Source organism: Schistocerca cancellata, chromosome 2, assembly GCF_023864275.1.
Source record: "Schistocerca cancellata isolate TAMUIC-IGC-003103 chromosome 2, iqSchCanc2.1, whole genome shotgun sequence".
Lineage (NCBI taxonomy): Eukaryota > Metazoa > Arthropoda > Insecta > Orthoptera > Acrididae > Schistocerca > Schistocerca cancellata.
In genome coordinates this window covers 371,049,412-371,073,717 of record NC_064627.1, presented here as the reverse complement: position 1 = coordinate 371,073,717, position 24,306 = coordinate 371,049,412, and the positions used below count along the sequence as shown (strand labels likewise).

General features: G+C 41.1%; 1 protein-coding gene across 2 annotated transcripts in view; it reads left to right on the top strand.

Annotated features, from left to right (window-relative positions):
- The window catches only part of LOC126161767 (ATP-binding cassette sub-family A member 7-like), a 601,933-nt gene that overhangs the window by 135,510 nt on the left and 442,117 nt on the right, over window positions 1-24,306 (top strand). For both annotated transcript variants that reach the window (XM_049917824.1, XM_049917823.1), the window contains exons 12-13: window positions 18,523-18,644; window positions 18,728-18,800. In XM_049917824.1, the coding sequence (XP_049773781.1) occupies window positions 18,523-18,644; window positions 18,728-18,800 (195 nt within the window). The remainder of the gene's footprint in view (window positions 1-18,522; window positions 18,645-18,727; window positions 18,801-24,306) is intronic.

Genomic DNA, 24,306 nt, shown 5'->3' with positions numbered 1-24,306 from the left:
ATGTTGAAAGACAGGTGAGGTATGAGCGGCGGCAAATTGAAATTAGAAATTAGCGGAGATTGAGGCCTGGTGGATAACGGGAAGAGAGGATATATTGAAGAGCAAGTTCCCATCTCCGGAGTTCGGATAGGTTGGTGTTAGTGGGAAGTATCCAGATAACCCGGACGGTGTAACACTGCGCCAAGATGTGCTGGCCGTGCACCAAGGCATGTTTAGCCACAGGGTGATCCTCATTACCAACAAAAACTGTCTGCCTGTGTCCATTCATGTGAATGGACAGTTTGTTGCTGGTCATTCCCACATAGAATGCATCACAGTGTAGGCAGGTCAGTTGGTAGGTCACGTGGGTGCTTTCACACGTGGCTCTGCCTTTGATCGTGTACACCTTCCGAGTTACAGGACTGGAGTACGTGGTGGTGGGAGGGTGTATGGGACAGGTTTTACACCGGGGGCGGTTACAAGGGTAGGAGCCAGAGGGTAGGGAAGGTGGTTTGGGGATTTCATAGGGATGAACTAAGAGGTTACGAAGGTTAGGTGGACGGCGGAAGGACACTCTTGGTGGAGTGGGGAGGATTTAATGAAGGATGGATCTCATTTCAGGGCAGGATTTGAGGAAGTCGTATCCCTGCTGGAGAGCCACATTCAGAGTCTGATCCAGTCCCGGAAAGTATCCTGTCACAAGTGGGGCACTTTTGGGGTTCTTCTGTGGGAGGTTTTGGGTTTGAGGGGATGAGGAAGTGGCTCTGGTTATTTGGTTCTGTACCAGGTCGGGAGGGTAGTTGCGGGATGCGAAAGCTGTTTTCAGGTTGTTGGTGTAATGGTTCAGGGATTCCGGACTGGATCAGATTCGTTTGCCACGAAGACCTAGGCTGTAGGGAAGGGACCGATTGTTTGGGGGGGGGGGGGGTGTACACTCCCACACACACGCATATCTGTCCGCGTGTGCGCGGGCACAGGCGGACATTTGTAAAGGCCTTTACAAATGTCTGCTTGTGTCTGTGTATATGCGGATGGATATGTGTGTGTGTGCGAGTGTATACCTGTCCTTTTTTCCCCCTAAGGTAAGTCTTTCCGCTCCCGGGATTGGAATGACTCTTTACCCTCTCCCTTAAAACCCAAATCCTTTCGTCTTTCCCTCTCCTTCCCTCTTTCCTGATGAGGCAACCGTTGGTTGTGAAAGCTTGAATTTTGTGTGTATGTTTGTGTTTGTTTGTGTGTCTGTCGACCTGCCAGCAGTTTCATTTGGTAAGTCACATCATCTTTGTTTTTAGGTATATTTTTCCTACGTGGAATGTTTCCTTCTATTATACCAACAGTTACTTTACTTCGTCCTAAGGAACAGTAAAGACCAAAAGACAAATTCATATACCAAAGTTATTTTTTTTTAAACAAGCTAACAAGATAAAATTAATAACCAAAAAGGGGTAGTGATGTCGCCACTTGGTCTGAATATCAGTAGTAATAAATATTTGAAAATATTTAAAGTTAGTGAGTTAGCGCTTAAAACCAGCCCATGCTCCTCACCACTAGGAAAAATTTACAATCAGCTTTGCCAGAACTGCCTGCTTTAGCTGTATGGCACAGACCAGCAGAACAACTAGAAACTTCACCAATGTGGCAAATCGTCCACAAAAGGCATAACAGAAACTCTCTGTAACACATAAAATAAATATTACTAAACGTTGAAACACATGGTTCAAAATATAATGCATATCTAGGCAGGAACTGTTAATGATGTCCTCTGGCCTTTGTACATCTTCGACTTGGTAAATGTGATGGCCAGTACTAAATAATAATAATAATAATAATAATAATAATAATAATACTCAACAAATTGCAAAATACAAGATCGTTATTGCACGTGGGTCGGAATAAAATTTCAACCACAGATAATATTTTAGGTTCAGTTATTAAGGCACAGAGAGTTAACACTCTTTTCTAGTGATAGTTACACTTGACAGTGTAACAGCAGATCATTGAATCAGGATTTCGGACATGCCTGAGCCTACTAAAATTGAGAAACACCTTGGCACACAACCTTAGAGCAAAACACACCCGACGACATGGCAGAAATTGAGTGAGACACATCAGGTCAAGAAATTCTCACCATTAGTCCTGAAGGCAGACAAGCATTCGGCGACAGGTTGCAATCAGCACCAGCTCAAGTTATGGTAATCGCCCCAGTTCCGCCATAGCAACGCAGACACATCGCATCAATAGTTGCCACGCCGAGCTTCCTTATCACACAGCCCGTCCAGAACGTTTGCTGCCGTCCCTAGTACAAACGCTCGTAGCAATCATGTGCGTCCACAGGAAGCTGTACCACCTTTCCTGCAACATTGCGCTGCCACACAACCGGAAACTAAACTCCACGTCTCACTCCGGCAGCAGCACTCGATACTCTCGTCGTCAGCAGGCCTCTCCCCAGAACGCAGCGCCCTCCGAAATTTAAAAGCAAATGGACCAATCGCGGCAGAGCAAAGCCAAGGCTTCAGAAGACGACACACCACAGCTAGGCAAAGATTAAGATGATACAGTTCAATCTCCCCCCCCCCCCTCCCCCCTTAAAGGTGGAACTGGGGGTGGAAAATCTGCATTTGCTCCGACATTCTGAACGGTGATCAACCATACTCAATTTGAGCTGACTCAGGTGTGCCCTCACTCTTCTTTTAGTTTTAAGGTCCTGCAGTAGAAGGTTCACCGGTGCGAGTCTCTTAATAACCTTATATGGACCCACAAATCTTGGCAGCAACTTGCCGGTGACACCTGTACTGGCCTGACTCTGACCCCAAAAATTCTTAAGATACACTTCCTGCCACACCTGGACTTGCGCTGGTTGCCTACCCGTATTGTAACGCAGCTGCTCCTGGCAATGTACCAGCCGGATGTTTCTGCTTGCTGCCTCCCAGTTGACTTTAATTTCCTCCGGGTTGACCTGCTCTGGGAGCAGGCGACCACAAATTGGACAAGGGAGAATTCAACTGGAAGGAAAACATTAATTTAGCAGGAGAAAATTTATGCGCTTCGTGGTGAGCGGTATTAAAAGCAAAAGGTAACCAGTTGAGAGACAAATCCCACTGTCATTGTGACCCGGAATGGTACGCGATGAGTGCGGACTTTAAATTCCTATTGATTCTTTCAGCGAAGGACGATTGTGGATTATAAAGTGTAGTGGTAATATGAGAAATCCCCCGATTAAAACAGAATTGTTTAAACTCTTTAGAAATAAAAGTGGGGGCGTTTTCGCTCACTAGCATCTTTGGCGGGCCAAAGCTAGCAAAAACCCTTTTGAGATGTTGAATACTAACACTAGCAGTAGTACCGCTGCTAGCAATTAACCACACAAACCTGGTGAAGGTGTCCGCCATGACGAACACAAAGCGATTGCCTCTCTGGGTAAGCAGTAAGGGACCCAAATAGTCAATATAGATATTATCTAAGGGTTGAGATTCTCGTGTAAATTGCAAGAACCCTTTCTTGGGCCCAGTATCCAGCTTCGCCATCTTACAAGACTCTCACCTTGTAACGAGCCTTCTTACATCGCAGACCAATCCCTTCCAAGTTAACCTTTCGCTCACCTTGAGCCGGGTTTTATGAAAACCTAAATGTCCCCCGCACAAGGACTGGTGAAAATATTTGAAAACTCCAGGCACTGAACTCAGGGGTATGCATAATTTAGGGACCTTATCGCAGTTAGTGTGAAGGCAGAGAAACCCCCGTTCCAAGGAGTAACCCGGAACAGTTTCCCGGGCGCTAAGTTTATCTATCACGGTTCGCAATTCGGGGTCCTGTTGTTGTTCCTCCTCAAGGTTACTGAATAGAGATGGAATATCAGTTAACACCACCATATTACAGGTGGCTAGCTCCAAATGATCGTCCCCTTCCTCGACTTGAAACATGCGACTCAAAATGTCCGCCACTTGATTCTGTCCCCCTCTTATATGACAAATATCGAACTGGAATGCCGAGATTCTCACGGCCCAACGCGCTATTTTTCCTGTCTTGCGTTGCCGAGCAAGCACCCAACTCAGGGCCTGATTGTCAGTTCCTAAATGAAACCGACAATATTCCAAGTAGAATTTATATTTTTCCAAGTCGAATATTACCACCAAAGCCTCTAATTTGTACACTGGGTACTTACTCTCAGCTGGTGACAAAGCTCGTGATGCATAAGCAAGAGGACGCCTTTCCCCGTCCTGCTCCTGCAGCAAAACAGCCGCCACCCCTATGTTTGACGCGTCAGTTTGAACAATGAATGTACGATTGAAATCAGGGGTCCCTAATACTGGTAAGGTGCTTATTGCAGCTTTCAAGGCGACAAAGGCTGCCTGTTGAGAGTTGCCCCACACAATCCTTTCGCCTTTCCTGCGCAATTGGTTAATAGGTGTGGTCAGTTGATCGAAATTCAGTATGAACTTCCTAAAAATATTCACCATGCCGATGACACGTGCGACAGCTCTTTTATCTTTAGGAATCTGAAAGGCATGAATAGCATGAGTCCTGCTGTAATCAGTAGTTACTCCCTTGCACGACACAATATGTCCCAAAAAGGATATTTCGTTCTGGGCGACAGTTACCTTGGACGATTTAACAGTTAGACCTGCCTCTTTCAGTCGTCCAAAAACCTGACGTAGGTGTTCCAAATGTTCATCGAAGTTCGCGCTATATATATGACAACATCGTCCAAATAATTGAACACAAACTTGAATTTAAAGTTGCCTAACACTGAGTCTAACAGGCGTGATAAGACCACCACACCTGTTGCTAGTCCGAAGGGCACTCTATTAAACTCAGAAAGATTGTAATCGGTATTAAATGCCATTATCGGCTTCGATTTGTCAGCCAACGGTATGTGATAGTACGTTTGGTTCAAGTCCAGGACAGTGAAAACTTTGGCTCTCGTGAACCCAGCAGGACAACTGTGCAAATCCGGGAGAGGAATAGACTCCAGGACAACCTTCTGCTTTAAAGCACGATAGTCAACCACGGGTCTAAACCCTTCATGGGGCTTGGGCACAAGAAATATAGGTGCTGCGTAAGGTGATACAGAAGGGCAAATGACACCATCCTCCAGTAGCTGGTTAATGATTTTATGGAGTTCCTGCTCTTTGGGTGGAGATAAACGAGTTTGCCGCACCGGTATCTGATCAGTAAGCTGAATGCGATATTCGATCTTATTAGTGATCCCAAGCCGGTCGGTCAACACCTCTGGAAATTCATCCAACGCCTCTAATAATAACCTAGCCTATCTTGAGTAAGATGGTCAACATTAACCTTGGCCGGCTGTGCCTCGACTGTACACACACCAGCCCCCAACCCATGAGCACAGAAATGAAAACTAAGCTCTGGTCTAAACTTGAAGTAAAAACTTTTGTTCACAGTCTATTACACACCGAGTTAAATGCAAGAATTCACACCCCAAAATAAACCTGACAGATAAATTTTTAACCACCAAACAGACAAGTTGGCAAGAGAACCTTTGAATGCCAAGCTTATAACGTGCCTTGCTGACCACTTCAAGGGTTTGCCCACCAGCGGAATAACACACATGATTAATAGTGCTTAATTTTGGCAACTTAGCCAAGCCTTTGTAATGTTCGTACTAATCATGATCAATCAATGAAATATTACTGCCACAATCTAACAAGGTGCAAATAGGTTCACCTCCTAGGCTAGCGCAAGCATATGGAAGCCGCCCGCCTTTCACCGCACATACTCTACGACATCCAGGAGGGAATTTCCTGACCAAGGCAGCACACTCCCATTTCTGCTGGCGTCAGCTGTTCGTATGTCAGCACTTCGGTACGGTACATTGCTTAACAAAATGACCGGACTTCCCACAACAGTAACACAAGGCCTTGCCCGCAGAAGTTACTTGACTAGACTGCACCTTATGCGTGTCATTACCGATGGACATATCGTCATTCAATCTTAAGTCTCCCCTCTTACCATCAGCGTAACACAGACTTTCAATAACAACCTGCAATTTATCTAAATCAGAAAACAATGTTGGTGTTTTTGCGAACATGATTCTAGATCTATCCGCAAGCTTCAAACCCTCCAAAATGTGCGCCACTGCCTTCTCTTGAGATATTTCAACACACAATTCGAGTATACTAAGCCGTACCTCTCTGACGTAATTGGCAAACGTTTTGTGTTCAGCCTGCACACGGTACACATGTTGATCCACTAAATCCTTCAACTCACGACTGCCCAAACACCTAGCCAGTAACAACTTTCTAAAATCCCACAGTGAATAACCACCTTCCAGAGTTTCCACAATTATTCTACCCAGACGCCCTACCGCCAGCAGATAAATCAACTGCAAAATTACCTCACAATCAACCTGTAATACATTAGCTTTCTCATGGAGTTTTACTAACAGCCACAATAGATATACCAAATTTCCGGTACTGTCTACTGACAAACTAATTACACCTTTAAGGATAGCCATAAGGGGATTCGGTAATTTGCTAAAAGGACTACTAAATTGTTGACCCTGTCTTTCTTCATTAGCCCCCATTTTGCTTATCGTCAAGCCAACTCAAACACAACATTTGTTGCTGTAACCCCGCAACCTCGTCTTGCAACCTTTGTATATTGGACAAGACTTTAGTGTCGCGACAAACATTTCTAATATCACGGACTCTGTTTGCCAAATGATACAACGACACCTGCATACGACAGATTTGACTATGAGATGGGTAGGCAACTTCACAGGCTGATACATCATCCTGAAGCTCACTATCTAACTGAGTACAAAATGCAACCGCTTGACTCACCTCACCCACGGTCTCACTAGTAGTAATTACCGATGCAGTCAAGGCGGCACTTAGGCACTGGCAAAGTTCCGCCACAGTCCCTTCTATCTCTTGTTCTCTTATAGCCAGCTCATACTGCAGACATGGTTTCCTGAGACTTGCCACACCAATGACCTTTCTAACTGCTGGAGCGTCCATACTGAAACAAGATACACCGCCAACACTACCCACACTAAGGATTTTAAATACAACAGCAGAAATAACTATATTAGTACCAGTGCAAGCCGTAACCTTTCTCCCCGTGAAAAAAAAAAAAAAAAAACGCAACCACGCTGTACTACCAGTGATACGCCATGGTATGGGAAAACTTAACCAAAACGTAAGGTAATCAGAGCTCAAAGTCTGCAGGGAGTGAAAGCGTAGACCCAAATGAGGTTACAGTTTCAAACAATTTAATTTTATTAAATGTTGATGTGGAAAGGGTGGCAGCTGTCATAATGGAGCTACTGTTGCTTGTTGGTGGGTTTGATGTGGACGGACGTGTGAAGCTGGCCATTGGACAGATGGAGGTCAATGTCAAGGAAAGTGGCATGAGATTTAGAGCAGGACCAGGTGAATCTGATGGAACCAAAGGAGTTGAGGTTGGAGAGGAACTTCTGGAGTTCTTCTTCACTGTGAGTCCAAATCATTAAAATGTCATCAATATATCTGTACCAAACTTTGGGTTGGCAGGCCTGGGTAACCAAGAAGGCTTCCTCTAAGCGACCCATGAATAGGTTGGCGTACAAGAGGGCCATCCTGGTACCCATGGCTGTTCCCTTTAATTGTTGGTATGTCTGGTCTTCAAAAGTGAAGAAGTTGTGGGTCAGGATGAAGCTGGCTAAGGTAATGAGGAAAGAGGTTTTAAGTAGGGTGACAGGTGATCGGCGTGAAAGGAAGTGCTCCATTGCAGCGAGGCCCTGGACATGCGGGATATTTGTGTATACGGAAGTGGCATCAATGGTTACAAGGATGGTTTCCGGGGGTAACGGATTGAGTAAGGATTCCAGGCGTTCGAGAAAGTGGTTGGTGTCTTTGATGAAGGATGGGAGACTGCATGTAATGGTTTGAAGGTGTTGATCTACGTAGGCAGAGATACGTTCTGTGGGTGCTTGGTAACCAGCTACAATGGGGCGGCCGGGATGATTGGGTTTGTGAATTTTAGGAAGAAGGTAGAAGGTAGGGATGCGGGGTGTTGGTGGGGTCAGGAGGTTGATGGAGTCAGGTGAAAGGTTTTGTAGGGGGCCTAAGGTTCTGAGGATTCCTTGAAGCACCGCCTGGACATCAGGAATGGGATTACCTTGGCAAACTTTGTATGTGGTGTTGTCTGAAAGCTGACGCAGTCCCTCAGCCACATACTCCTGACGATCAAGTACCACGGTCGTTGGACCCTTGTCTGCCGGAAGAATGACGATGGACCGATCAGCCTTCAGATCACGGATAGCCTGGGCTTCAGCAGTGGTGATGTTGGGAGTAGGATTAAGGTTTTTTAAGAAGGATTGAGTGGCAAGGCTGGAATTCAGAAATTCCTGGAAGGTTTGGAGAGGGTGATTTTGAGGAAGAGGAGGTGGGTCCCGCTGTGATGGAGGATGGAACTTGTACAGGCAGGTTCAATTTGGATAGTGTCTTGGGGAGTTGGATCATTAGGGGTAGGATTAGGATCATTTTTCTTCGTGGCAAAGTGATACTTCCAGCAGAGAGTACGAGTGTTGGACAGTAAATCTTTGACGAGGGCTGTTTGGTTGAATCTGGGAGTGGGGCTGAAGGTGAGGCCTTTGGATAGGACAGAGGTTTCGGATTTGGAGAGAGGTTTGGAGGAAAGTTTAACTACTGAATTAGGGTGTTGTGGTTCCGGATTGTGTTGATTGGAATTTTGAGGTTTTGGAGGGAGTGGAGCTGGAAGTGGGAGATTGAGTAGATGGGAGAGACTGGGTTTGTGTGCAATGAGAGGAGGTTGAGGTTTGCTGGAAAGGTTGTGAAGGGTGAGTGAGTTGCCTTTCTGGAGGTGGGAAACCAGGAGATTGGATAGTTTTTTGAGGTGAAGGGTGGCATGCTGTTCTAATTTGCGGTGGGCCTGTAGGAGGATGCTCTGAACAGCCGGTGTGGATGTGGGAGAGGAAAGATTGAGGACTTTTATTAAGTATAGGAGTTGACGGGTGTGTTCATTGGCTGAGTTGATGTGTAGGTGAAGGATTAGGTGGGTGAGGGCAATGGATTGTTCAGTTTGGAACTGGTATAGGGACTGATGGAAAGAAGGGTTGCAGCCAGAGATGGGAACTTTAAGTGTGAGGCCTTTGGGGGTAATGCCAAATGTCAGACAAGCCTGAGAAAATAAAATATGCGAGCGTAATCTGGCTAGGGTGAAGGCATGTTTGCGAAGGGAATGTAAATAAAACGTAATGGGGTTGTTGTGGGGGTGTTGTGAGGGTGACATGGTATTAGAAGGTGGAAAGTGTAACATGAGGTTGAAATGAAAATGAAAATAACTGGAGAAAGTAACTGGAGATCTGTTGTGAAAAAAGGCGAAAAGTGTTGGTTAAAGCTGGGCTATGTTGATCCTGTGGTGAACTTGGCTTGGTAGACAACGATGTGCACAAAGGTTAGGTGGTTGTGTTGCTGTCAAAACACGTTAAGGATGGAGAAATTCGGGAAAATTTTGAAAAAACTGCGTGTAAATGTATTAAAAGGAGTGGTTTTGTGGTGTCAGATTATGAAAATGAGGCTAACAATTGTCTGGCGAAGAAATAATGACGTTAAAACCCGTGGGAAGCGGCTAAAAATTATCAGTGATGTGCGAAAAACGGAAATGGAAATAAAACGAAAGTTATCAGAACTAGATGAAATGGTTGTTTAATACGTGAAAGGAACTGTTTGTGGACTAGAAACGGTGGATTTTATAGCAGCGGTAATGTTGAAAGCGGAAAAAAACAAAAAAAAATTTTTTTTGTTATGATTTGGAAGTGGGTGACGTATTATTGAGTATATATAGGTGGGATAAAATTGTATAGTAGATTACGGTAAAAAGGAGAAGGTGAATACAAAGTGAAACTACTGGCAAAAACAAAAAGAGAAAATAAGACGACAGAAAAGATTTCGAAATGCAACAGTGGCAATAGCAAACGTAATTGTTGGGTTCAAATTAATGATATGAATATAATAGAGGGAAACATTCCACGTGGGAAAAAATATATCTAAAAACAAAGATGATGTGACTTACCAAACGAAAGCGCTGGCACGTCGATAGACACACAAACAAACACAAACATACACACAAAATTCTAACTTTCGCAACCAACGGTTGCCTCGTCAGGAAAGAGTGAAGGAGAGGGAAAGACGAAAGGATTTGGGTTTTAAGGGAGAGGGTAAGGAGTCCTTCCAATCCTGGGAGCGGAAAGACTTACCTTAGGGGGAAAAAAGGACGGGTATACACTCGCGCACTCAACACACACACACACACACATATATATATATATATATATATATATATATATATATATATATATATATATATATATATAAGGAGGAAACATTCCAATATACCTAAAAACAAAGATGATGTGACTTACCAAATGAAAGTGCTGGCAGGTCGACAGACACACAAACGAACACAAACATACACACAAAATTCAAGCTTTCGCAACAAACTGTTGCCTCATCAGGAAAGAGGGAAGGAGAGGGAAAAACGAAAGGATGTGGGTTTTAAGAGAGAGGGTAAGGAGTCATTCCAGTCCCAGGAGCGGAAAGACTTACCTTAGGGGGAAAAAAGGACGGGTATACACTCGCACACACACACATATCCATATCCATATATGTGTGGATGGATTTTTCGATCACAGCACTGTCTAAGGCCATTTTTACGTGTGTGACAATGGAAGAAATTACCCTGTTATTTAACTGTAGTGTTAATTGGCATTTTAGGCCTTTATTCAAGAGTGCTATTTGCTGTTAACTGAATGAAATATTAATGAGATTAATTATTGGGTCAGCAAATGGAAAGCTGTGCTTCTCTGCACTACATGACTTATTGTTAATGTGCTTGAGCTTAACTAACTTCCTATTTTGACCATCACTAATGAGTTGAGCTTCATCCCATACACATAAAATAGCAAGAAATATTATATTGTCAAAACAATGCACATCAAATGTTTTAACAGCCTTAAAGTAAGCACTGTATGTTAGGGCATTAAGCCTATCTTTAACAATATGCCACCTCCTAATTTCATTCAAAATTATAACCTTGGCGCGTTTGAACATACCAGGAGATGCTTTATCAAAATGCTTAATTTTGAGGTACCTGTGCACATATACAAGAATAACCTTATCATTTAAACAATTCTTATTGAAGGTAATATTCAAGCAAGCCTTCACTATTTTGTAATTTAGTTTGTAATATTCCAAATCCCTTTTTTTGTTTTTTGCCTGACTAGGCAAGTTGTAACGAAAGTCCTTCCACTCCATTCGCAAAATCTGTGGCACTGGTACAGAAACTGCGGTAATGTGATAGAGAGAATTCGGTTGTGGTTGCAATGAAGATGGATTTATTAGTTCTTCATGTGTGACGTGTTTCACGTGTGCTGAAAGACATCTTCAGACAATCTAGAAAAATTAGAAAACCCAGTACAAATACGATGGTCATATACAAAAATTCTAAAACACTAAACTATGTAAATTCATAAACTCATTTGAAAATGCGCATCATAGCATCAAAAAACATCTGATTTTTCAACAATAACTGTTCATTTAAAATCTTCGATGATTTGAAGGGAATATGTTTTGAAATTTTAAATTCCTCAAGCAAATTTAAGTTTTGCCCTTTATTTTCTATGTGCAGGATTGTAAGATTTTTGAAACTAGGGGACTGATGGCCTGAAACTTTCAGATGTTCAGTGAAGAACGAATATTTTTTAATTTGCTCTTATCTCATAAGGAAGTGTTCACTGAGTCTAACAGTAAATGATCTCGCTGTCTGTCCGATGTGTTTCGAAACATAGTTGCTCAAAATTTCTGAGGCTTTTAAAGGAACAGTCCCTGTTGAAAACTCAGACATTTTTCTATGCTATGATGCACATCTTCAAATGAGTTTATGAATTTATATTAGTTCAGACACTGGGTGTTCTTGCTAATTTTTTACACAGAGCCTTCCATTATTAGAAGCCATAGTGTCACCACCTGGTGAGCTTCTGACTATTACGACACCATAGACCTTAGTTTTCATCAGTCAGACCAGTACTAGTATGTAAGGTTGTGCATACATGACAGTTATTGACAGAACCTGCATTTTTAAAAAGTCACATTTGATCTTACCGTGTGAGAGTTCTTCTTTATTACCATTATTGGCTTGCGATGTGTTATCACAGTACTGTAAACCTTCACAAGGGAAGCTTTTGCCTGTTTCTCTTTTATGGTTATTGCTAATAATCTTGATATGACCTTATGTCATTCTTGTTTTAGGTACAAATTGCCACCATTTTTTTCATTGTTCCATATTTTTGCATTATACATGCACTTGGTCCATTCTTTCCTGGGTGTACTTTTATATGTTTGACTCCTCATTTCATGAGATGATTGTTTAACCATAGTTCAGTAAGTGTTAAATTTTCGTATTTCATACTCTGGGAGCTAGTACACTCTTAAGTTACCCCCCCCCCCCCCCCTTCCCACCCAAATGTAATTTAGGACCTGTAACTTTTATGATGTAGGATTAAAGGATGTTTTCATGATTTAGAATTTTTGTGTAAGGGCATTATATTTGTACTGGGTTTTATAATTTTTGTACATTGTCTGAAGACGCCTTTATCAGAGGCAAACACATCGCAAATCAACTAATAAAGCCGAAAGAAGTGACAATGTTTCATTTAAACATATGAATCATGCACATAAATGATTCTTTATACTGTATTTGAAGTAGCGTGAGGTCTGTTCAGATGCCAATCTCTGTCATGCTTATGAGAGGCTGTTCTTGACTTAACTTGTCTCTGAAGAATCTGTAATCGTCACTGGTCAATAGAAAAAATATAAAATAAAGTCTTTTACTGAGCTTCTTTTGCATGGACTTCGTATGTGGTTGTGAGAATCATCTGTCTCCAAGGACTTGCATCAGTTTTCCCTTTCTTCTGTCCATCTGACTCGTTTACTTCCGTGCACTTCAGTGAAAATAAAGACTGTTCATTTTTATTTATTCAGTCCAAAAATACACAAGAACTACGACCTAATGTTAATGGTTGAGATAATTTCACGCTTTTTGAATCCAGTGTTGAGTAGTCAAAACAGCAAAGTCAAATCACAGGGTCCGCTCAGATTAGTGCAAACCAAGGTGTTCAGTGTCCTGCCATGCTGCACATTCATAAAATTCGTTGTCACACCCCACTTCTTCAAATTAATTTTACACATTGTCACTCCTCTTCTGAATCCATTGAGTGTCTTGGCAAGTCCCACATGGGAGATGGCAACCTGATGGTAACTTCTCTTTTGCTGCCCATAGTCCTCTGAGAGTTTGTTCTCCATAGCTCAATGTGGTGGTCTTCTGCTGAAGTAGAAATTTGTACCGTTGTATTAGGAAGCTTTTCTTGTATTTCAGTCATGATGGATGAGTGTGAGTTCCAAACAGTGGGTGCCTTGAAACTGTTTCTTGCTGCTTTTGTTCAATTTCTGCTGCTGTCTTTCTTATTACATCTGGAGGTGCTACTCCAATGATTGGAAAGACCTTTTTGACTGGATTTTGTCTTAGGCATCCTGTGACTATGTGGCCAGTCTCATGAAGAGCCTCTGCAACATGATTAGCATACACAAAATTCCTCCAGACTGAAGTGGCATTTGTCAGTTGTGGATGAGATTGTTTTAGTGCATGCCTTCTGTTAGGTGTCTGTACAGTGTTGTTTGTAAGTTAAGAAATGATCCAACTTTAACCCCTAGTACTTGTTGTGAACAAAGTTATTTAAATTTTATCCTTTGCAGGTGATGTTCACCTTTCTTCTTACCTTATTATTGCATAAGTGAAATGCGCAAAAACTTAGTTTTATCTGGATTGGGTTTCAAGTACTTGTTATCATAGCAGACAGCAGGTTCTTCGAAGGCAATTGTTAGCTTTGATTCTACTTGTTCAAGTGTTGCTTCTTGAACAATGCCAGATGCGTCATATGTGTAAATAATGGACTGGTTTTGAGTGTTGAGTGGCTGATCATTGGTATATATGTTGTATAATATTGGAGCCAGCACACATCCTTGGGGAATGCCATTTTCCTGCACTCTGCAATGGATCCTTGTGTCATAACATGGTATTCTCAGTACACCCAAACTTGACTTTGAGGTTTATGCCTTTATGGACACCTGTAAAGCAGGCATTCTCACTACACACTTAATCCTGAGAAGAAAAATGAAGTAAGATTTCCACCAAGTTTTGAAACATGCAAGTTGTTTGATTCATTTTTATGCACATGGATAAGCTAACATCGTCTTATACTATGTGTCACTATCAACCCTATAAATGTTCACTTTGTTGATGTTTATTTTATTATGTTGTCTATTAACATTATTTTCAAGTTAATGGACTACATATCTATCTTTAGATATATCTAGTCTGTATTCTTTACAAGGTGAATAAGGAATCCATTGCATTATACAAATTGCTTATACAAAGAGCTGCATTACAAAGCTTGTACACAGTGTTGTTCCACTCAACTTTCTCAGAGGTTTTTTTGTTGGGAGCAAATTCTCTTTTCTCTGTATACACTCAAAGCGAGAGTCCCAGAGCTTTTTCCCTTCTATTGTCTTTCCTCTAGTTAAATTAATTTTCCTTTTTCATGCATCTAGCATTTTTGCTGTATACAGTAGTGGTCTAGCAAACAACATGCAAAACACTTGAGTGTGATCACTTTTAATGCTGTGCCTGGACAGGTACTGTGAGAACTATTACGACTAGCATAACAGAATTTTGTTGTAAGTAGCTGTATACGACCAAAAGTCCAACATCAGATAAAATGAGTCAAACATTGTATTTGCACGCTCCATATGAAAAACAACACAGAGAGAATAAAACTGCTTCATTGCATTGCAAGATTATTCAGTAAAGTAGTAAAAAGGAGTCAGTTTAATTAAGTATTCTTTTAGCTGACAGTTACAAGTATCAATTTTAATGATGAACCAATTTGTTTTCTGACTCTTTTAATGAGCAGAACTGACTGTATACAGTAAACAATCCCGTTTAATCATGTATACTACAATAGGCATTTCTTTTCTTTCAAATTAAGTCATATGATTCTTGTTCAGATGAAAGAAGAGCTGAAAATTAACATATCTAAAATGCTATAATAATGTCGTGTGACTAGGGCCTTCCGTCAGGTAGACCATTCGCTGGGTGCAAGTCTTTCGATTTGACGCCACTTCGGCAACTTGCGCGTCGATGGGGATGAAATTCACACGTCATCCTACAATTGTCTCTGTTTTCTGTTTTTGTCATGTGATAGATAGAATGTTTTTTGTATGCATGACAGTGCAGGTCTCCCCTAAATAAAAAATATATATCAAGCAATTTGTGATTTTAACACTGTAATTTGTATAGTGTTCACTAATTTTCATCTGTGGTTACAATATGTTTCAAACAACTGGATGTCTGGCATGAACATAACTTTTTCATAGATTCAATAAATATCCTCTGATGATTAGTGTTTATGCGGATTTACACAGGGTGTCCCACATAAAACTGGTACGCCTCATGTCTGAGATAGATTCAAGTAACAATGAACTAACTAAAAATAATACATAATAGTAACATCAAGAAACATTTAATTACCTGTTAATTAAGATGCTGACCATGGGCATCCAGGAATCACTGACTTTGTGTGATGACGTTACCAGCAACACACTATAATTCTGCAGGTGTGGTGTTGCTAATTTCTCTAGTAATGTTCCATTTAAAATCATCTGTTGTGTGAGGATTGTTGACATACACTTTGCTTTTTAGTGTGCCCTATGAATAAAAGTTACACTATGTTAAGTCCAGGGACCTTGGGGGACAGAGGCCTCTACTGACAAGTCTGTCTTCAGGAAACATGTTGGTGATGTGGTCCGTACTTTGGTTGGATGTGTGAGCTGTTGCTTCATCTTGTAGGAATACTGCATACAGCTTTTCTGCATCTGTTGATTGTTCATAGACAGAGTCAAAGATCTTTAGATATTTGGCACCGTTTAAGGTGTAACTGAAAAATATGGGGCCACTAATGTGCATGCCGGACATGCATACCAAACACCTCTGTGAGTGAAGAGGCTCTTCATGCAGAATATGTGGATTGTCCTGTGACCAGTATCTAGTATTGTGGGAGTTTACATTACCTGACAAATGAAACCAGGCCTCATCTTACGTGAAGTAAAGCAAGGGATCCAAGTAACTGTTAGCAATTGATGTTAACAGCCAGTTATGATAATGAACTCTTGTTTTTTCCCCGATTCTTAAATTTCAACTCTTGCACCACACTCACACAACAGTATTTTAATTTTATATTTTTTAGTACAAGATACACCAACCTGCTGTGATAACCTTCTTACTGACATGCAGCAACTTCTTGAAATTTCTATGCGAATTCTGTGGCCGATTTCTGCTACAACTCGACAACATGAGCTTCTCACAACGACTGATGCACGAACACACAGCTGCACTCAACTTTTCAATAAAATGAATTGTAGTCAACTTTCTAGCCTGTTTTGCCACCTGTTTTCACAAGCAATTCGACTATAGATGATCATCTATGTGGAACACCCTGTATATTTATTTTACTAATTGCAAATTCATTCTAGCTATGAATCTGTGAAATTAGGAGCATTGGCCATTACTCATTACAGTATGTAAACATTTTTAAAAACAGCCACGTCCAAAAATTTTGACCTGAAATGGAAATAAAAGTATTGTACATATTTGGGACCAACAGCATCCTCTGTTCTGTGACTAGAAGAGTCTGTGATATGCAAAGTTGAGACAATGAAGAATTTTCATAGAAAATGGAAACATTGAGGCAAGTGCCATATTGGTGTCAAAAGGTGCAATATCTGCTAGTGAATCAGTTCATATGGGCTGAATGATTGGATTTGGGAATCAGGTTTCTGTGAAGTTTCAGCTTGTTATGGGCATGTTGTTATAGCAGTGATATTTATGTAGGAATTATGGATAGAAGGAATTCAGATGCAGCAATAAGTGGGTAATGGCCTTGAAATGTAACCAGAGCATGTATTGACCTTCAATATGTCTACTTAGCCATGACAGATCATACAGATTTGTACACATTTTGCCTTGATATTGGAATGCTGAAAATACTGTGAATCAGTCTACATCAACTGCTGTCAATTAATACTGGTGGCATGCATGTCACAAATACTCAAGATGGGAATGTACACATGAATGACATCACTGTTGTGCTGAATGTCATAAAATATAGTGTTTTCAGCTGAATTGTGCTTCAAACTGTTCTACAATGATGGCTGCATGTGTATTGAATGCTATCTTGGCAGTTGCAGTTTTGTAGGCTGTGTAGTAGAGTGGCAAAGGAAACAAATATCAGGTATGATTGTTTGGGGCAACATTCAGTGTGATCTTGACTCAAACATATTGGAGGCAATCTGAACGGCAGCCACTACATCATGGAGGCTTAGGAATGTGAGTTTCTAACTCTCCTTCAGGGGACTCCACATATCATGTTTTGGCTGGACACTGTGTGCCCACATGATGGGAGAAATGTGCAAGCTTTCTTCAAAGATTCACAAGCTGTGGCATCGTCGTGAAAAACACAGTGACCCGTATATGTAATAAGTTTCCTTTAATTTACGCCTATGGTCACAATCTTTTTTGTTTAACAGATTACCGGTTTTGGTCTTTAATGACCATCATCAGATCTGTTTCATAAAAACAAAGTCCTAATGTACTGCAGCCATAGTGGCATCGTCAAATGTTAAATGCGGAATGAGCACCAGTGTGCATGTGATGTGATTTATATGTATTTGATGATGCTGGTGCTGATTCCACATTTAACATTTGACAATGCCACTATGGCTGCAGTACATTAGGACTTTGTTTTTATGAAACAGATCTGATGATGGTCATTAAAGACCAAAACCAGTAATCTGTTAAACAAAAAAGATTGTGACCATAGACGTAAATTAAAGGAAACTTATTACTTCTTCAAAGAATCATGAGTTCTGTGACATATATGATTACACTACATGTAGACCTTTGAACATGTCTGGGATGCTTTGTTGACCATATACAGATTGAAATATGGTATTTCAGTTACCTAATCTGTTATGTAATGTTCATTTAAGTCATATGTATCCTTCTTGGTGTTGCATTTTCAGAAATATTAGAGAAGTGAAACATTTGATCATAATCTGGAGCTACAGTTCAGTAGAGCCACATCAAAAAGTTGTTCATAGGTAGTACACTTATGCAATGAATCTGCAATGATTTACTGCAAAAAGAAATAGAAAAGTCAAATTTGTTAATGACATTTCTATCATGAACTCAAGCAATTAAGTACTATTGCATAATAAGTAATGTTCCAGCCATTCACATGTTCACAGCAAGACATAAAGGAAACGTCCTTAGAAATTGGTAACTTTGTAACTGGCTTTCAGTTCTTCTCAGTGTTAGCCAGGAAAGAAGTGCCTTCAGCAGTTACTATTTAGTTTTGTTGTCTTGCAGTTATTGTAACAGGAATGATTTTTTATTCAAACTTTTCAGAATTTCATTAATTCAAAATCTGGCCAGTTGTTGATAAAGAATCTTTTAAAGATGACTGGTTTACCTAACAGATCAATGACTTATGAACAAGATATGCAGCTTATGAACAGTCTCACAGACAGGTATGAAATTAATTATATTTTATTGCATTAGTCTTATTTATTTGTTTGTCAACCAGTTATCATATTTTCTCTTCTAATTACAGGCTTTTTAATGTAACTGACGCAGATTTTGAGACTATAGAAAGTATACAAACCAATTTCAGTCTTTTCTTAGAGGTAAGGGATCAGTAATGTAATAATAGTCACTAGATCTTATAGTAAATTTCTGTATAAAGTGAACATTAATATTTCTTTGTGTAAAAACAGTTGAGAAAGAATTCTTTTTCCAGCAGTTATCTTTTACTTCATCATTAATTTGTAAAATAACTCCAATGATAGTATAAAAATCTTAATTGGACTGACTTTTGACTAATTTTTAGATAGTATTCATTGTAAAGAATGTGAAACGAAGTGATCCCAGAGTTGTTGGTTGTGTGTATTTGGACTTAAATGTATTCACTATAATGATTTATATGCAAGGGATAGTCAGAAAATTTTAACTAGCACCTTGAAAAATAAAGTTCAGTACATAAATTTTTGTTGTTTGAAAGTAAGTATCTTCAATCTTGGTACACATTGAAATCCTTGAACCACAGTACTGTAGCACACCACTGGAGGAGCCAAAACATAAAGGCACAGCTAATTTCTAATTTATCAATGGACTCTGCCATTTTGTTTTGGATCCCATAGCAGTGGGCATGCGCAATATGGATTTCAGTGTGTACGAAGACTAAAGACATACACCTGCAAACAAACAAAAAACTAACTACATATAAAAAATCTACTTGTGGCAGTGGCAGGAGAACACACATATAAAGATACTTAAATCTACAAGCTTTTGGAACCAGTGGCTTCTCCTTCTGGCAGAAGGGAAGGAAGAGGTGTGATGTAAAACAACTGAGGAGTTTAGGAAATGGGGAGAGTTTGGAAAAGTCACCAACAATCCCGGGTCAGGGGAGACTTAGCTTATGGGGTAAAATACCATAAGAAGTGAAATGCAATTAACATGATTCATAAGCATCCAACTGAAAATCTCCACAGTCAATCTTTCAATTACTACAAACACTTAACAGTACCTCCAAAGTTCACTTGTGGACTCTACCCGAGTGTCAAATTACTCGTTATAACTGTAGATAACAGAGTTTAACAAGTTGGGGGCCAGCTTAGGTTTCTTAATAAGACCAGCAATGATCTGGTCCCTCACTTGGAACAACTTTCGATCCAAAATAATCATTTACTTTAAAGCAGCTTAATAGATGGCAATGCCGATATCAACACTCTTTCCCAAGCAGTACTCTAACTGGAGACTGTAGTATTGAAGTAAAGCTTACACTACTCACAAGTGTGATATACGTGCCACCAACATGCACGTTTTTAGAATTCTTATTGTTCACCTCGTACACCAAACTTGCTGTAATTCTTTGTCGGAATCCAAGGGCAGAACCAAGAAATCACTTCTCAGCCCTCGACTGACCACACGATGATGGGCAACACCGCCCCTCCACACTAGGTTCTTCAATCCCACAGCATTCTCTCCCCAACCGACTGCTTCTGCGGGGCCCACCGACCAAGCAGCCTTGCCCTCTGACACCGGCGTTGCTCCTCACCCACTATCGAGAGCTAACTCACTGCAACCCCCTTATTCCTTGTTCTGTCACCTCGTGGCACATGGGAAGCCAGCTCACCAAAGATGTGGTGACCAGAGACTCCAGTCCAATCTCGATATTGACTATTGACATTGTGGCGATTACTGAGAAGTTGGGTGATTCCAAAACAAACAAAAAATTTAAATAGTTAGCTGTACTGGCTCAGACAGGAATAGGATATGCATGACAAAAATTAGGCCAAGCCATGTATTTCAAAGGAATATGAGCAGAAAAATTTGTAGGACATGCTGTACCCTCTGGAAACAAATCTGAAAACTCCTCCCACTGTGTTTCCAATTGAGAATACAAAACCTGATTGGACACAAGGTGGACTGCATCAGTAATAGAAAATCCAAATGCCTGGAATGCACCCATACCAGATACGTTCTCAACACCGGCATCAGCAACCACCAAAAATGTAACGGAATGAATCACTGATTTGTAAGAGGCAGATTGTGTAAATTGTCCCACTGGCACACTGTCCTGTTAGTTATAATGGACCAGCTTCTGCATGACCTGTGTCAATGTGGTGAGCCTGAACTCTCGTAGGTATGAGAATTCAGTAACATCACTGCAGCACCTGTGTTGACTTATAGCCGGACTACTTGGTGCAAAACACTTAACTCAATAAACAACTTGGGAGAAGCCACAAGCATTAGAGTTACACAGTTTATGTCCATGTCCATCTCCTGAGCAATCTTCGGTGAACAACTGGCAAGCAAACTTCTGGCAAGTAGCCCAGTGCTAAGGGCACTCCGAATGTTTGTGCTGGACAAAACAGAAAGAATAAGATGGAAACAGAGAACGCCGACACTGACTCTGTGGTGTTTGTGGCTGCTTGGGCCAGTCTTGCTCTATTTGGTACTGAGCCTGCCTGTTTACTGCCACCACTGCCGCTTCCTCATGCAAGCTGTCTATCATCCTAATGGAAACATCTTGTGACACTATTGCCACATCACCTCATGCTTCATTGATCACCTGCTGCCCAGGGAATTTCAAAAGATTGTGCTATTTGCAAAACTTCTGCCAAGAGGGGTTTTTACAGAGTGAAGCCTTCTGGTGCACTTCTTTGTCCGAAGCTAAAGAGATAACTGTGCTGCACACCATAGAGTATTGACAATTAAGGCTAAGGCCATGAAGTTCCACTGCCCAGGCTCTGTATGACTGCTATGGTTTCTTGTGGCATTGGTATAATTCAACTCACACCGTTATGACATGTTCATTTGCAGTGGTAGTTGGACAATAAACTGCACATGTGTATCAAAAGTAATAGTTGCTGGTTCTTGTAAAAGGGCAAGCTGACACAGTAATTGATGCACCTTAGGCTTTGCATAAGTTCGAGTCCTTCACACTGAAAGCCAAAAAATGCTGTCTGACTCTTTTTTTGTGAGCTTCCCAGTCATCAACTGAATCGTCATATGGCAGAAAAGGGGGTAGACAGACTGGTCGAATGGTATCCTGTCTGTTAATGGAAGCCAACAAAGTGGTCAGTGCCATAGTATCCACAGTGACTAAACCCGATGAGACCACACTCAAAGACTGCACACGCGGAAACCATTCCAGTCTCGTTGCCAATCATGTAGGAACCAAGTAATACATGAGACCAATCCAAGTAAAACAAATATATGGCTTTACTATAACTCTGTGAACAATAATGGAAATAAGTCTCTCATGACTCTTCATGTAACAATACAAAAGAATCATACAGGGGTGCAACATAAGTGATACACACAACTGATGTGAGCATTACAAACAAGAACGTAGTGATGTTAAGTCAGTGCTGCTCCACATGTATATAAGCCTGAGTTAATGGTAGATGGTGCAGCAGAGACTGTGGCATGCGCACACTTCCTACGGGTGGCCTCTATTGGCCAGCCCATGCTGATATAGTTGGCAGTTGATTTAAATACACACTCATCGCAACACTAAGCTTGGTGCACTCACACTCACATGCACGGGTAGTGGGATGCAGCCAGTGTCACTTGCATAATTTAGGGAATCTCTGACATCTATTCTGTGGAGATTACTGGGGAAGTTTCCTTGATACAAGCACTTTATTATGATGAACATTAAGTATCAACTACTACATGTGCAATGCAAAAACCACAATTTTTTTGGGAGCAGGAGGTCATAGTTTATGGTACTGTCAATTACTCTGCTGTTTAGTTTCTCTTCACTCTTTTTTCCATGTGTTAGATGCCATCCCCCCCATGAACCATGGACCTTGCCGTTGGTGGGGAGGCTTGCGTGCCTCAGTGATACAGATAGCCGTACCGTAGGTACAACCACAACGGAGGGTATCTGTTGAGAGGCCAGACAAACGTGTGGTTCCTGAAGAGGGGCAGCAGCCTTTTCAGTAGTTGCAAGGGCAACAGTCTGGATGATTGACTGATCTGGCCTTGTAACAATAACCAAAACGGCCTTGCTGTGCTGGTACTGTGAACGGCTGAAAGCAAGGGGAAACTACGGCCGTAATTTTTCCTGAGGGTATGCAGCTTTACTGTATGATTAAATGATGATGGCGTCCTCTTGGGTAAAATATTCCGGAGGTAAAATAGTCCCCCAATCGGATCTCCGGGCGGGGACTACTCAAGAGGATGTCGTTATCAGGAGAAAGAAAACTGGCGTTCTACGGATCGGAGCGTGGAATGTCAGATCCCTTAATCGGGCAGGTAGGTTAGAAAATTTAAAAAGGGAAATGGATAGGTTAAAGTTAGATATAGTGGGAATTAGTGAAGTTGGGTGGCAGGAGGAACAAGACTTCTGGTCAGGTGACTAAAGGGTTATAAACACAAAGTCAAATAGGGGTAATGCAGGAGTAGGTTTAATAATGAATAGGAAAATAGGAATGCGGGTAAGCTACTACAAACAGCATGGTGAACGCATTATTGTGGCCAAGATAGATACGAAGCCCACACCTACTACAGTAGTACAAGTTTATATGCCAACTAGCTCTGCAGATGACGAAGAAATTGAAGAAATGTATGATGAAATAAAAGAAATTATTCAGATTGTGAAGGGATACGAAAATTTAATAGTCATGGGTGATTGGAATTCGAGTGTAGGAAAAGGGAGAGAAGGAAACGTAGCAGGTGAATATGGATTGGGGCTAAGAAATGAAAGAGGAAGCCGCCTGGTAGAATTTTGCACAGAGCACAACTTAATCATAGCTAACACTTGGTTTAAGAATCATGATAGAAGGTTGTATACATGGAAGAACCCTGGAGATACTAAAAGGTATCAGATAGATTATATAATGGTAAGACAGAGATTTAGGAACCAGGTTTTAAATTGCAAGACATTTCCAGGGGCAGATGTGGACTCTGACCACAATCTATTGGTTATGACCTGTAGATTAAAACTGAAGAAACTGCAAAAAGGTGGGAATTTAAGGAGATGGGACCTGGATAAACTGAAAGAACCAGAGGTTGTACAGAGTTTCAGGGAGAGCATAAGGGAACAATTGACAGTAATGGGGGAAAGAAATACAGTAGAAGAGGAATGGGTAGCTTTGAGGGATGAAGTAGTGAAGGCAGCAGAGGATCAAGTAGGTAAAAAGACAAGGGCTAGTAGAAATCCTTGGGTAACAGAAGAAATATTGAATTTAATTGATGAAAGGAGAAAATATAAAAATGCAGTAAATGAAGCAGGCAAAAAGGAATACAAACGTCTCAAAAATGAGATCGACAGGAAGTGCAAAATGGCTAAGCAGGGATGGATAGAGGAAAAATGTAACGATGAAGTGGCTTATCTCACTAGGGGTAAGATAGATACTGCCTACAGGAAAATTAAAGAGACCTTTGGAGATAAGAGAACCACTTGTATGAACATCAAGAGCTCAGATGGAAACCCAGTTCTAAGCAAGGAAGGGAAAGCAGAAAGGTGGAAGGAGTTTATAGAGGGTCTATACAAGGGCGATGTGCTTGAGGATAATATTATGGAAATGGAAGAGGATGTAGATGAAGATGAAATGGGAGATACGATACTGCGTGAAGAGTTTGACAGAGCACTGAAAGACCTGAGTCGAAACAAGGCCC